Source organism: Heterocephalus glaber, unplaced genomic scaffold (assembly GCF_053883595.1).
Source record: "Heterocephalus glaber isolate CG9 unplaced genomic scaffold, H.glaber_assembly_v1.0 deba00001497, whole genome shotgun sequence".
NCBI lineage: Eukaryota > Metazoa > Chordata > Mammalia > Rodentia > Bathyergidae > Heterocephalus > Heterocephalus glaber.
The window spans coordinates 52,192,073-52,206,001 of record NW_028258320.1 but is presented as its reverse complement, the minus strand read 5'-3'; the positions used below and the strand labels follow the sequence as shown (position 1 = coordinate 52,206,001).

General features: G+C 44.6%; 1 protein-coding gene across 5 annotated transcripts in view; it reads left to right on the top strand.

Annotated features, from left to right (window-relative positions):
• Positions 1 to 13,929, top strand: part of Inpp5a (inositol polyphosphate-5-phosphatase A) — a 251,681-nt gene that overhangs the window by 94,178 nt on the left and 143,574 nt on the right. For 3 of the 5 annotated variants that reach the window (XM_087185599.1, XM_013069956.3, XM_087185598.1), the window contains exon 3: positions 11,663 to 11,763. The exons of the other annotated variants lie outside the window; for them this stretch is intronic. In XM_087185599.1, the coding sequence (XP_087041725.1) occupies positions 11,663 to 11,763 (101 nt within the window). The remainder of the gene's footprint in view (positions 1 to 11,662; positions 11,764 to 13,929) is intronic. 5 annotated transcript variants of the gene reach the window in all.

Sequence of the window (13,929 nt, the reverse complement as noted above, 5' to 3'; positions counted from 1 at the left end):
TTGGTTTATGGCCAGCATGCCTTTTTTTGTCCAATGGAAAAAAACCTGCAGTCACTGGATGTGTGGTTCTGTGGTGTCATTAGTTCAGGGTGCTTGATTGTGTTTCTGTGTCCTGATTCTATGTGTGTGCACACGTGTACCACTTATATGTGTTGTGTGTTACATTTTGGGGCATCTAAATATGTTAATTGCTGAGGGAGAATGTTAAACTTTTCCTACAGTGATTGTGGGATTATCTGTTTCTCTCTTCCCTGTCAAGTGTATTGTTATTGGCGACACACACAGTTATGATTGTGCTGTCTTCCTGAGCATTGTCTCTGATGGTTATGAAATGTTCCTTCATTTCACGAAGTCTTTTGTCTCTCATTATTACAGCCACTCTTGTCTTCCTGAGCTCATTGCTGCATGATTTATCTGTTTCTGTACCTCTACCTCCAGTCTGTGTCTTTCTGATGAAAGTGTCGCTCTAACGGGCAGCATGGGGAGGACTCATTTTCCCCTTGCAGCCCCTCACCGGACTGAACTACATGTTTTCTGGGCCAGGGCACTGTGGCAGAACTTCTTGGGGGTAGCAGTGTTGTTTCTGGGTTGTCTGGTATTGTGCCACCAACTGGCCACATGAGGCTGATAACCACCTTCAATGGATTAATGCTGTTGAGGAACTAGCTCTTCAGGCATTTATGTATATAATTTTAGTTTAATTAGCCACCTGTGACTTGTTGTTGCCACATTGCACAGGCAGATCCAGATATTAACATTTAATGTAAATATCAATATGGTTAAATATGGGTCTGCCATTTTATTGCTTGTTTACTGTTTATATAGTTTGCTTTTTGTTCCACTATTTCACCATTCCAGCTTTCTTTTGGACTTTTTTTTTATGTTTAATTTATCTTTTGGCTCTTGGCATTTTAAAAATTTTTGAGTGGTTGCTCTAGGCTTATGATATACAGTCACGTGTCACTTGAAGAGGATACATTCTGAGAAATGTATTGTTAGGTGGGGTTTTCTCATTGTATAAACATCTCTGAGTGCACTTACACACATGAGCGGTGGAGGTCAGCCATAGGATGTGACCCTTTGAGGCAGTCAGGAGACTCAGGAACCTTGAGACACAGGAGGCTGCTGCTGGAGTCACATGGCCAACTGCTGTATAGCAACTTTTTGTTAATATGTAGAAGGAATACACTCTAAAATTGTAATAAATAGTATAGTATACCAAATATATAAACAAAGCATAGCCATTTATTGTCAAGTATTATGTTCTATGCATGATTATGCTATACTTTTATAGGACTGGAAGCACCCTAGGCTTGTTAACCCCAGTATCACCACAAATGCAATGCTTTACGGCATATGTGTTATGTATGTACAAATGTGAAAATCCCAGTAGGTAGTGTTATAGTTGTTGCTTTAAGCCTGAGGTCAGCAGTGTGCAGCCTCCCTCTCTCCCATCTAGCCTCTACCTGTTTTTGGAAATCAAGTTTTACTGGAGCAGCCTCTGGCTGCCTTTGTGTTCCTGAGCTCTTATACAAAGGCAGGGTGGCCTGCAGAGCCTCCAAGTATCTGCTTCTTTAAGGAGAAGACATACTCTAGTAGATTCTTCATGGGTGTCACATTTTTGTATGTCAAAGACTGTTTTCTTTGAGAGTACTTAGCTAGATATTTAAATTTTGGTTCACACTTTATTTCATTTATCCTTTTCAAAAAGGTTTTTCTGTGGTTTCTTTAGTCTGAGTGTTGGTTCTGAAGAATCTGGTGCCAGACTTTACTATTCATCACTTTTTATCTGGAGGACCTGAAGACTTTATTTTGGAATCTTAACTGTTTTGCTAGCACATCTTGGCATTGATGCTTTGGAGTCATTTCTCAGGTACTCCATGATCTTTCCATATGGATGTTCCAGTTTTCCTTCCACTTTTAACTTCTTGGATAGTGGTTTTAAATACTAGTTCTCTGAATTGTCCTGTTTTCCTTCTGGGGGAAAGCATCAGCTAATGTGGATGTAATTTCTTTGCCTTTGCTTTCACTGATTTCTGTCATATTTTCCTTTTACTTGATTTTTCCTTCTGCATTTTGTAATTTTTCTTTTCTATGGTTATTTTGTTTTTTTTTCCTGAGGTTTATCAGCATTCCTCATTTCTCCCTTTTTGGGGGCCATTTCTATTTTAGTTTCATTTCTGATTCCAAATGATTGTTTGAGTATATTTAATTTTATTTGCAGTGTAGGCATAAATTTTACTGTTTGCGGTTGTTTTTCTGGAATTACAGGTGTTTTTATATGTATAGAATTTTTTGTCTCATTTGTTCATTCATTCATTCATTCATTCATTCATTCATAGTAGTGTTGTAGGGACCCACTCAGCTTCCTAATGTTCATTGTCAGTGGCGTTATGGTGTTTGCAGGATTCCTGGTGTAATAGCACCCTCTTCTGTCAGTCTTGGAAAGTTCAGATAAAGTAGCTCTTGTAGTTTGATTTGGTCAGCGCTCTGACCATAGGATTCTTTTTTTGTCTTGGAAGGACCTGTTTTTACATCCTTTTCTTTCTTTTTCCTTTACTACTCACTTGCTTGAATCTGCTGGTTTGCTTTTATATTGTTCTTTTCTCCAGATCCAGTGGCCCAAATAGTGTCCCTTTATGTCAGGCGACTTTAAATAGCAGGCCCCTAAGAATCCCTTCACTGGAGCCCATATTCTGATGGCCTAGATCAGTGATGGTGAACTTTTTAGAGATTGAGTGCCCCAAACTGCAACCCCAAACACATTTATTTATTGCAAAGTGCCAACACTGCAATTAAACCTGAATACTAAGATTTTACTTTAGAAAAAACAACTGTTATCCGATATTCGGCTGTCCAGGTGACTTGGCTTGCTTGCCAACACAAAGGGCTCAGCGCTCCTGCTGTGGCATGAGTGCCATAGGTTCGCCACCAATGGGCTAGATGCTTCCCATCATTTTCAGACTAAGACTTCCTGGTTGTCCAGAAATCTGCCCCAGGCCCTTTCAGAGGTCTCTTTGTGTCTTCCGGGTTTTTCTTGGCCTTTGTTTATCCCTGAGCCTTGCCCCAGGGTGGGGAGGGGTCACTGTTGGGTGTTGGTGTTTTTTCTCTTTAATAAGTTGTTTTGTAGTTGCCACATTGTCCCTAAACTGCAATAGAGGCTGAAATTTAGTGATTCTGTATCCATATGTAATTATATATCATATAATTTGTATATTCTATGTTTAACATTTTATATACAAAGTCTGCCAAAAAATGTACACATACTTCAGTTTGCTCTACTAATAAATGTCTGGAAGCTAATTGCCACCACTTTGAGCATCTCTTGTAATTGTAGAGGCCAAAAATAACTTGTATTACTCTCATAATGTCTCAATAAATGTAGTATTAAAATATGTATATGTTTTTCTTTTCCTGATATATACATATTTTGTGTGTATATAAGATGGTATATATAAATTCAGATGGGGGCAAATTTTGGGTGGCAGGTTGTCTTTAGGTACCCTGGAGGCTCATCCTGCATATTTTAATGAACCTAAGGAGAAGGGCTGAGAATTTAGCTCAGTGGTTCCACCCCCTGCCTCACAAGCGAAAGGTCCTGAGTTTGATCCCTGCTACCCCCCCCCCCCAAAAGAACCTAAGGAGGAAAAAAAAAATTTGTATGCCTAACTAGACACTCCCATTTCTCCTGCTTTCCCTTAATTCTGAGCATCCCAGTTAACCCTTTAGCATCCTCTGTCCCCTTCAAGATTGATCATGTCTATTCTTTTTTTTTTGGTACCGGCGATTGAACTTGGGTCCTTGTGCTTGCAAGGCAGGCGGCGGAAACACTGGCTAAATTCCCGGCCCCGATCAGGTCTATTCTTGAAAAGTCTCTGGGTTTCTTTCATATAAAAGTGTTTTTATTTTGCTTTTTTTCCTGAAGGATATTTTCACTAGATGTTGCCCTTTTTTTCTTTCAGTACTTAAGAGTTCCACTGTCTTTTCACCTCCAGGTTTTTTTTATAAGAACTTTAGGGTTTAAAAAAAGAACTTTAGGATAATTCAGATTGTGCTTTCTTTCCTCTTGTGTTACTTTCTCTAGCTGACTTGAAGGTTTTTTCCTTCATCTTTGGTTTTCATTCATTTGGTTATACTGTGCCTGGATAGGATTTTCTTTGACTTGTTAGACATTCACTGAAGTTGTGGAATCTATAAATTTATGTGTTTCACCAAATAAGGGAAAAGTTTTGCTATTTTTTTTTCAAATGTTGATTTTCTCTCAAATCTCTTTTTCTTCTCCTTCTGTGATACCAGTCACAGTCATGTACTACATAGCGGCATTTTGGTCACCATGTTCAGTCAACATGGACCCATATACTACAGTGACCCCATAGATTGTAATAGAACTGAAAGAGTCCTGTCACTTAGTGAATGGACAGCTGAAGAAGAGGCAAGAGAAAAAGAAACTGCAAAAGAAAAAAACCCTAAGAACATTTGTAGAAGCTTCTGTAGACCTTAATAAGCTCCATACAAAGCCTGAAAACATGGAACTAACTCTGAAAGGTTTTCATTAATAGAGAGGAATGTTGCTGATATATTATCTGATTATAAGCAAATCTATGATGAAAACATAAAGTAAACCAAGCAAACCACTGTGGACATGTTATCTGAAGAATGACTTCTAAAGTGCCCAGACAGGTCCCTCCGAGGTGTTCTAGAGGCATTGTTGTCACAGGAAGTGACAGTTCCATAGTGTTAATGCTCTCAAGACCTTCTAGAGGGAAAGGAGGTAGTAGCTCTGTGGTGTTACTATCTTGAAGACCTTCCAGTAGGATAGGATGTGAGGTGGAGGATGATGATATGGATGATCTTGGGCCTGGATAGGTCTAGGGTAATGTATGTGTTTTTTTGTTTTTTGTTTTTTTACAGTACTGGGGATCAAACTCAAGACTTTGCACTTGCTAGGCAGGTGCAGTGCCACTGAGCCACATACTGGCATTACTTAGTTTTTAACAATAAGCCCAAAAAGTAAAAGCTTGCCTGGTTCTTGGAGCCATTGCTCTGCTGGTGCAAGTCTGTCCTGCATGCATAGCTCAGGTTTTTTCTGTACCTTGAATAGGTTTCCTTCTGACCGTACATGGACAGATGCTCTTAAAGCCATTCCTGACCAGATCACCTGGGCTCAGGCCTACCAGGGGGTACCTGCTACAGTGAGCTCAGGCCCCATGCTAGCTGGGCAGAGCTAGGCTCATGTGGTATCACCTGAGACCTCAGGGAGGGGGAGAACAGCAACTTCAGTGGAAACAAATTTAGGTTAATAGTCTCTGGAACAAAATCAATTAGATAGATTCCACTTAGTATGAGCAAAAATGGCAAAAAGACTCAGGGCAGAGCAAATAGCAAATTAACTATCAGCTGCTTCTGAGACATCAGCAAGGGAGTGTCAGGCCTTGTTGTTTACAAGGCCCACAACATGGTTCCCCAGGCCTCTGGCTCCTTTGCTTCTCTCAAAGCTTGTGACCACATGCTGTGATTTTCCTCATATTACAGAGGGGGAGACTGAGGTCTCACAGGACTACATCACACAGCATGCCATGGCTGGGTAGCCATGAGCCATCTGAGAGCAAGGATGAAAGGGTATCTGAGAGCAAGGGTATCTGAGAGCAAGGAGTAAAACTTGATTGTAACCTTGAATTCCTGGGGGTCTGCAGGATCACAGCACGGGTAACTCAGGGCAAGCCCAAGATGGCCAGCCTGTCTGGTCAGGAGAACACATGGGACATGTGGAGTTCCAGTCACTCCCCATCAACACTCTGACATCCAGGTTTCCATATGGGGCCTACGACTTGGGCCAGCCTCTGGCTACCTGAGAGTCAGAGGCTAGTGTTCCCTGAGACAGTTCGTGGAGGAAGGGGAAGTACTAGGCTGTGTCTTCAGTAGCCCGCAGGCTTCTGGCCACTTTTGCTTCATGAATCCTGAGTGACCAGGAGGCCATGTAGTTATTCTTATTCAGGCAAAGCATGGTGTGAGTCTTTGTGGTTGGTTGTGCTGACCAGAGGGTGAGTGCAGTGTGGACTGTTCTGTGTGCTGGAAAGTTGTTCAGGGACCGACCCCCTCCACTCCCAACAGAAAGAGTTGTATGTTGACAGCCTGGCAAACATCTTGCCTGTTGACACTAGAGGCTTGTCTGTTTTGAGGTTATTTTTTTGGTGGTTATTTTAAGCAGAACTCAAGTGGACAATCTGGTCCTTTGTGCAGAATATTGAACCATGCAGTTAGGCTACATGTGCAGGGAGGCCTGAACCTAGGGGCACTGCTGAGTGTCCACGATGGGGTACCCATCTGTTGTATCCCACTTAGTGCTGCTGTGCATGGAAATGAGGCTATCTAGCTCCTGCTACCTGAGGTGTCCACTTCCTCAGCTGTATCGTAGGACCATATGGAATTCAGACAAAAATTGCTGAGCCTGGCCACAGCAAGTGCATACTTTGCATTGTCATCATCATCATCATCATGAGCTCCTTCATATCCCCAAGTCCTGCAGGCTGGACTAAAACAAAGAAAGCCTGAATACAGGCAGCAAAAATGAGCCTTGCCTGGTGGTGGTGACTGCTGCCCCTCCTCACACCAGGTTGTAGATTCCTCCCAGCATCTTTGGGGCCTGAAACTTCTCTGTAATTCATGGATGCAGATGGGACAGGTCAGGAGCTAGCCAGAGTGTGTGTGCTGGTGGCCATGGAGTGATCTCCAGACTTCTGTGCTTGGACAAGGTCCTGTGGAGATGAAGAGTAGAATTTAGCATGAGAGAGACACGGGGGCGGGGGGAGGAGAGGGAAGAGAGAATGTCTCCATAGCTGGGAAGAGAAGAGGAGAGGAGAGGAGATGGGAGGGGAGGGGAGAGAGGGGAGAGAGAAGAGAGAGGGGAGAGAGGAGAGAGAATGTCTGTCTCCATAGCTGGAGCCCAGGCCAAATTCATTCAAAGTGCTGTGCTGGGTTCATGCCGTGCCTGGCTCGGAGAAGAAAGGAGATGTTACCTGTTCCACAGCATTCTTTGTTTTCAGAGAAAAGTGAAGTTGATTTCACGTACACCAAGACCAGGCAGAGAGCTGGGCTTGGAGGGGCAACTTAAAAAGGAGGCATCATGACAAATCTCTGATCAGCCAGAGTCTGTATCTCCTCTAGCCATTGCCTGACTGTTCTAAGTGTCCACCTCCTCATCACCCACTCCCTGGTCCTTTAAAACACCTTGTTGTCGGGGCTGGGGATTTAGCTCAGTGGTTTCACTGCCTGCTGTGCAAGCGTAAGGACCCGAGTTCGATCCCCAGTACCAAAAAAAAAAAAAGACAATAAAACACCTTGTTGTTATTATATAAGAAACACACACACACCTTTTCTGAAAATACCACAATGTAACTGAAAAGGCCTAACCATCCCCTGGCTCCTGTGAGCTGGCCTTCTGGAGCTGTCTATGTGGAACCATGAGAGGCCCTTGGATCCTGGCAGCTGGCTGCTAGTCAGTGCCCAAGGGAGGTACATGCTGTCTGCAAGACCTATGATTATTGAGCTCTTTTGGAGTCCCCCTGCCCCAACAGGTTTAATTATGGGTCCAACTTCTGTGCCCATGAGAAGAGTAGCTCAGGTGTTCTCTGTGCCTAGTTTTGGAAGATTGTGTTTGTCTTTTGCACCTGAATTGTCAGATATATTGGCACAACATTATGTATAATGTCCTCTCACACCTTTAAATGTGTACAGAACCACAACCTTTACCTTTTTGTGCCTTGTGGTGCTATGGGCTTTTGTTCCATCTCTCTTTCTGGCTGGGCTCAGTAGTTATATTATTCTAGCTTTCTTGGCCCACACATCTGCTTTCTGGACTCAGTTTGCCACTGTCTGTTGGGCAGTTGCCCTTTTCCATGCTGTGTCCACAGTGGAGAGTGACTGTCCTTCTGGGTGTTAAGTATGCTGTCTATCTTGGTGTCTACCTCTCATGAGTGTTTCAGAGAAAGGCTTTTTTTCTCTGCTGGGCCTACTGTCCCCAAGCTTGGGGCCTTGCTGAGGGTTCCCACTGTATCACCAGGTGGTGCAAGAGCAGCTGCCCAGTGTGTGCAGCTCATTCCTAGGCCCTGGTGCCCCACTGAGCACACATTACCCTCCCCCCCCCCCACCACGAGTTCTGTCTGCTCAGTTGGTTCAGTTAGTTAATACTTGTCTGTGCTTTTTCTCCTAAAAGTTGACTAGCTTATTTATGTGGCCTTCATCTTCTTCCATGTTGTTTTCCTGGTTTTATGCCATTTCTTCCTTTTGCACATACTTGACAACCTGTTGGAAGTAGCACAGAGCAGCATGTTCTGTGTGGTCTGGGAATATTTTTTGCATGAGAATATCATTCAATTTTGGCTTGACCTCCTAGCCAAAGCCACCTTCCTCATGCTATATTTGCTGTCACACATGAAGGAAGGAAGCTGGGCTGTCTTGTCCGCTGAGGCTCTCAGCAGTGACACGGCTCCCAGTGGGGAGTACCAAACAGCTGCCTGGAGAGTCCCAGTGCCAGGCACCAAGGCTTCCTGCCTGCCTGCCAGGAAGACTGTTATCTTTCTTGCTTGCCTGTGGTTCTTTCATCCAGAACTCATAGTTGGGCCAACAGTTGGCTGCTTATGTGGCTGCTGATTTTAGACCCCTACTCTGTTTTGGAGATATACAGGACCAGAGGACCAGAGTTGAACCTTAAGGAGTTGAATAATATTTAGAACACTGATTTTTGTGCCATGAAAGGATATTTTTCTTTAAACAACAACAAAGTTATTTTAAGAGAAAAAAATGTTACTTAGAAGTTAGATGAAGACAAACAGATTTGAAGATCTGCAGAGAGTGATTATGTATTTGGACTCATGAAATGAAGGTTGTGACTTTCACTTTGCAGTGGGACTCAGCAGCCTCCAGGGGAGGGGTCTCAGTCTTCTTAAATAGGCAGTTGTTAAAAGTGGTTTCTACCTGCCTTTCCTGGGGATTGTCTGATTTTGGACTGCTAGCATTACTGTGACTGTTTTAAATAGAAAAGGTACCTACATGTGATATAGCAATTAATTAATTAATTAATCTTAGGAGCAAAAAGCAGCTTTTAATGATGCCGGTGGCTCAGTGAGTGACTCCTGTCAGTCTTGAGAGCCCCAGATAGAATTTTACACTTCCTTATTTACCTCTTTTACATCTACGAAGCTTAATTCCATTGGAGTTTCCCTGGGAATATAGCAAGCAGGATATGCGCAAAGCAGAGCAGTGGAGAGGGGGAGAGCAAAGAGTTCTGGCAGGACTTTGTCTGGTGATATAGCAATTGATGTCATAGATACTGGCATCTTGATTTGAGCCCCCATGTACTTTTCCACTTTCTGTTCATGACACCCTTTCTTATTCAGTGCCACCTAAGAACATTCTGCAGAGTTCTAGGAAGTTGGACCCAGTGAACTTGTTTGCTGAAGCCAAGAAGTATGTGGAAATTGTTAGTTATCTGTATGCATCAAGGAATCACATATAGTTTTTATTAACAGCTTGCCATGTGCAATGTCAGTAATGCATGAGGAAACAGTGCAGTGAAGAATGTTAGGAAATCTGTAGCCCCTCTATGACAGCTGTCTTACTTGCCCTGGAAAGCATGAAGTCATGGACAGCCCAGGGTGTGGTCATGTTGCTTCAGAAAGTGACAAGAAGCTGAAAGATCTGTGTGGCAGAGCCCATGGTGATTAGTTATGAGTGGAGAGCCTTTTTATCTATTGCTGTGGTCACTTTGTAGCTCTGCGCTCCTTGGCCATTGCCCATAGGACTGTAGGATGATCTTGGCTGGCCGAGAGCATCATGCCACAGGCTAGGAAGTTTTTCCATAGTATCTTCTCGTAGATATTGCTGCTGCAGAGGTGACCCTGTGATCCTAGAGTTGGTGCTGTTGCTCTGTTTCATAGTATTGGACCATTTTTTAGAAATAACCCTAAGTGTTAATATCTTTTTTGTTAGAATTTTCTTCCTTTTGATAAATGTATCCCTATTTTTATGTCATAGCTTGAAATCAAGCTGAAATATAATCTCTCCTTCCTGATGGTGGGCCACATGGTGGTGGACTTCATTTAGTGCCTGCCACTGAGTAGGGTGACTGCTCGGGCTCCTTGCTGCACTGCAGGGTTTATTGTGATGCCTCTGGGAGTAGGTGATGTGGAATCCCATCTGTAGTGCACAGGAAGAATGCAGAGGCCACGGGGCTGTGGGTGGGGTACTCAGTGTGTCTGAGAAACTTCTAAACCTCTAGTTCCAGGTGCTCCTGTGGCTCAGGCCTGCCTGTGGGTCTGTACTGCTGTTGTTGCCCTTGGCCTTGTAGTGGCATGACCCTCTACCTGCTGGCTCCTTTGCTCCTACCTTCCTGCTCCCTCTCAAATGCCCTTCCCACTGTGCCAAGCTTCTTGATGCCTGTTGAGGCACAGCAACTGGTCAGTGGACTTTCTTGTGAGGTTCTGCCTGCCTTGTGCTCCAGGAGATCGCGTCACCCTCCTGCTCAGGTGATATTTGGGCTCCCTACACCAGCTTGTGTGTGCCCACTTGCAGTTTTCTGTTGGGTGAAATGAAGGTCTGTGGCATGGTCAGGTGGGCAGCAGGACTCAGAAAGCGTGTTGTCAAGAATATTTATTGTGGTTTTCTTTAGTGTGAAAAGTTTAGGATAGATTTGGCGCACTGAAGGGGGGATAATTAAGTGAGAATGCTTGCTGGTGATCTTAGAAACCACATGTTTTCAAGGACCTGGGAAACTTGATGGGCAGGGTGAGGCTGTGAGAGGATGGACCAGTCCAAGCTCAGGTCAGTCAGACCATATGACCTTGGTTGAGTTGCTGCTATATGCTGGCATCTTCCTCTGCTCTAAATAGGGCAGCAGAGCACTACCTTACAGGGTTACTTAAGGCCATAAGTTGTACATTCATGGTGTTTCAGACAGCACTAGGTACCTAGGACATGTTCATATGTCAGCTTCAATGATTCCCAAATATGTTAAAAATGGATACAGTGTAAACGAGCATGTGTATGTTCATACATAGTCATACACATGCTAACGCACACTGACACGTGCTCACTTACATCTTCACACACTCAATACTTGTACACTTTGTACACACATGGTCACACACCCTTGTGTACATATTCATATGGATCTACATATGTGTGTACTTGTTTACACATCATTCACACACACCATGTGCACATCTTCATGAATATATACTCAAGTACATGTTCACAGACATGTATGTTCATGTTTGTGCTCTCTGGTAGAGATATACTGAGTGCTGAAGGTAGTATCTTCTGAGATTATGGCTCATTTCTTACTATTTCGGGGTCTTTCCAAATGCTCTGCAGTGAAGTACTACTTTTCTATGATTAGAGAAAAATCTGCTAGATTATTGAAGAAGGTTCTAAGAAATTCTGAATCTTTTCTAAGGGATTTATAGTATTGAAAATGTGGAAGACAATGGAAATGAAAATAGTGGGAAGCATAAAGGTGGCTGGTTCCTAATATGTTAAAAAGAACCCGTGGGTTCAGATTTTTGGCCTTCACTCTTGCCACTTGTGTGGGTGCCCAGGCCATAGGGGTTACTGTGTAGCTCTTTGATGGTTGTGTGGCCTGACCCTGTGTGCTTTTCCTCCCCAGGTGGTGCACATGCACAAGCCACACTTCATGGCCTTGCACTGCCAGGAGTTTGGAGGGAAGAACTATGAGGCCTCCATGTCCCATGTGGACAAGTTTGTCAAGTAAGTCTCAGGGCAGGTAACAGTGGGAAGTGGTATGGATCTGTGCATTGGGTTGTGGTTCCCACTTTTGTCATTGGGACTCATCTGTGGATTAGATCACGTTGGGGAGTTAGAGTTTTCCACAGAAAGAAGGCATGGCTCAGATGTTAACAGTTACTTGCCTGCACAAGGGCAAGCATCTGTGGTCTGAGGCTAGAGGATATTGCCCTGGGGACCTGGCAGAGCAGTCCTTGTCACTGTGTGTTAAGATCATGCCTTGCCTGGCTGGATGCTAGCCAGCCTGCTGTGGTGGATGACAGGCAGGACTGGTTTCCATGCACCAGCATCTTGTCATAATGAGATTGGCAGCTTAAGCTGCCCAAAAGGTGAAATTTATGTCATTCAGGAAGAAGGAGCGATATGCATGGTGCCAGCTGCTATGTGCATCCCTGTGGTTCCTTAGAGATTCTGCCTGGTCCTGCCTGAGAAGAAGAGGCACCTGGGCCTCCAGGTGGTTCTGGAAAGTGGATGTGTAAAGGCACAGAGGGAAGCAGGTGCCCAGTTCTGAGTGCCTATGTCCAAAAGTGGGGACTCATATCCATGGTCCTCTTCTTCCTGTTCTGAATTCGAGCCCTGAAGTCTGGAAGCCTCTGTCTTCTCTTAGGCACTATTGCCCATTCTGTCTCTCTCAAGTCTTACTTCTGGAAACTTCTTGGTCATGATCAAATAGTCTTACCAGGCAGTGAAAAGCAAGGAGCCAGGTGGTCAGAGAATCCTAAATGCAGTTTCTGATCGGAAAATGGACTGAGATTCTAGAAGGATGATGAAACCACATCAGGCTTACATCAGGATCATTTCTTCTTCCTGTGATATGGCTCTGAAGGAAATCATTTAGGTCATGGCTCTGATCATATCCAGTGTCTTGGAAGTGCTTGAGAAAGAAGCATTGGTACAGGCATGTTGGAATAGGGTCCTGAGCATATGGCTCTGGCCTCTGTCCCCATCATGTATGAGGTACTCTCCTGGGGATCTTTGGTGTCCCCTCCAGCCCAGCCCTGGCTGCTACCTTTTCCTATCCCTTAGGTCCTATGAGCAGCCCATATAAGCTTGACAAGAAGAGCAGGAAACACTGCCACTAATGCTGAGTTGCTTCTGTTGATGAACAACATGATCTTCAAGGCCCCATGTCCATAGAAGGACACTGGGGCCAATGTGTCACAACTGGGAATTTTCTCCCGAACAACACATGACTGGTGGAACAACATTACAATATTTGTGCAAAGGACTGGCAGGTGGTATTTCTGCAGAAAATGATCCAGGATGATTGCACGCATCTCCTGCAACTGATCTGGCCTCTCCTTTCTGCCCTCTCAGCCCCATATATACCTGCTGGAGCCATGTTCAGGTGTGTGGCTTTCCTGGCAGGGAACAGGGCTGAGAACATGGCTGTAGTGTGTCCAGAGTTGAGAGTGTTCCAGCTTCCACCAAATCCACCCCCCTCCCCTCATGAATGGCTCTGAGTGGTCAACATGATTGACAACGAGGGCAGGAGTCTCTTGAACACCACCCAGGGTGTATGGGGTCTCTGGCAGAGATATGAAAATGTATAATGTAGTAGTCAGGGGAAGGGTTTGGTTGTCTGAGGTGTTTGACTGTCTGGATTTCTCCCCTGCCTGGATTACTTCTTTCTGAAGGCTGGTTTGCTCTTGGTAAGTGTGCAGTCCTTGGGCAAGGGCCAGCACCCTGGATATGTGTGTGGTTAGCCTGCCTCAGGGACAGTCAGCTGGCCATTTTCTGAGTCTGAGGTTTATGATCAGCATTTGGTGTATGGCTGGTTCTGGACCTCAGGCTGGTGTGGAGCTGGGAATGCTGTATTGGCTGTAGACAATGAGGGACGTGACCTCATGTGGAAGCCTTGCTTTGACTCTTCACGTTGGCAGTGATAAGCAGTTTCTCCGTGGTTCCCAAAACACCCTCTGGAGCAGAAGACAGCTCAGGCTGGGGCTTGTCTCAAATGAAGCCTTGGTGGTGTAGGAGCTTGGCCCCAGGGTGCTTCAGGGTGGCACCCAGCCCCTGGAGGACAGTGTGATGCCACTCCTCATCTGTGCTATTGTGTCATGCTTTCTTAGAGCAGTAGGGCACCCTTGACTGCATCCCAAGTAAAAGCTTGGAAGATATGCCTGCACA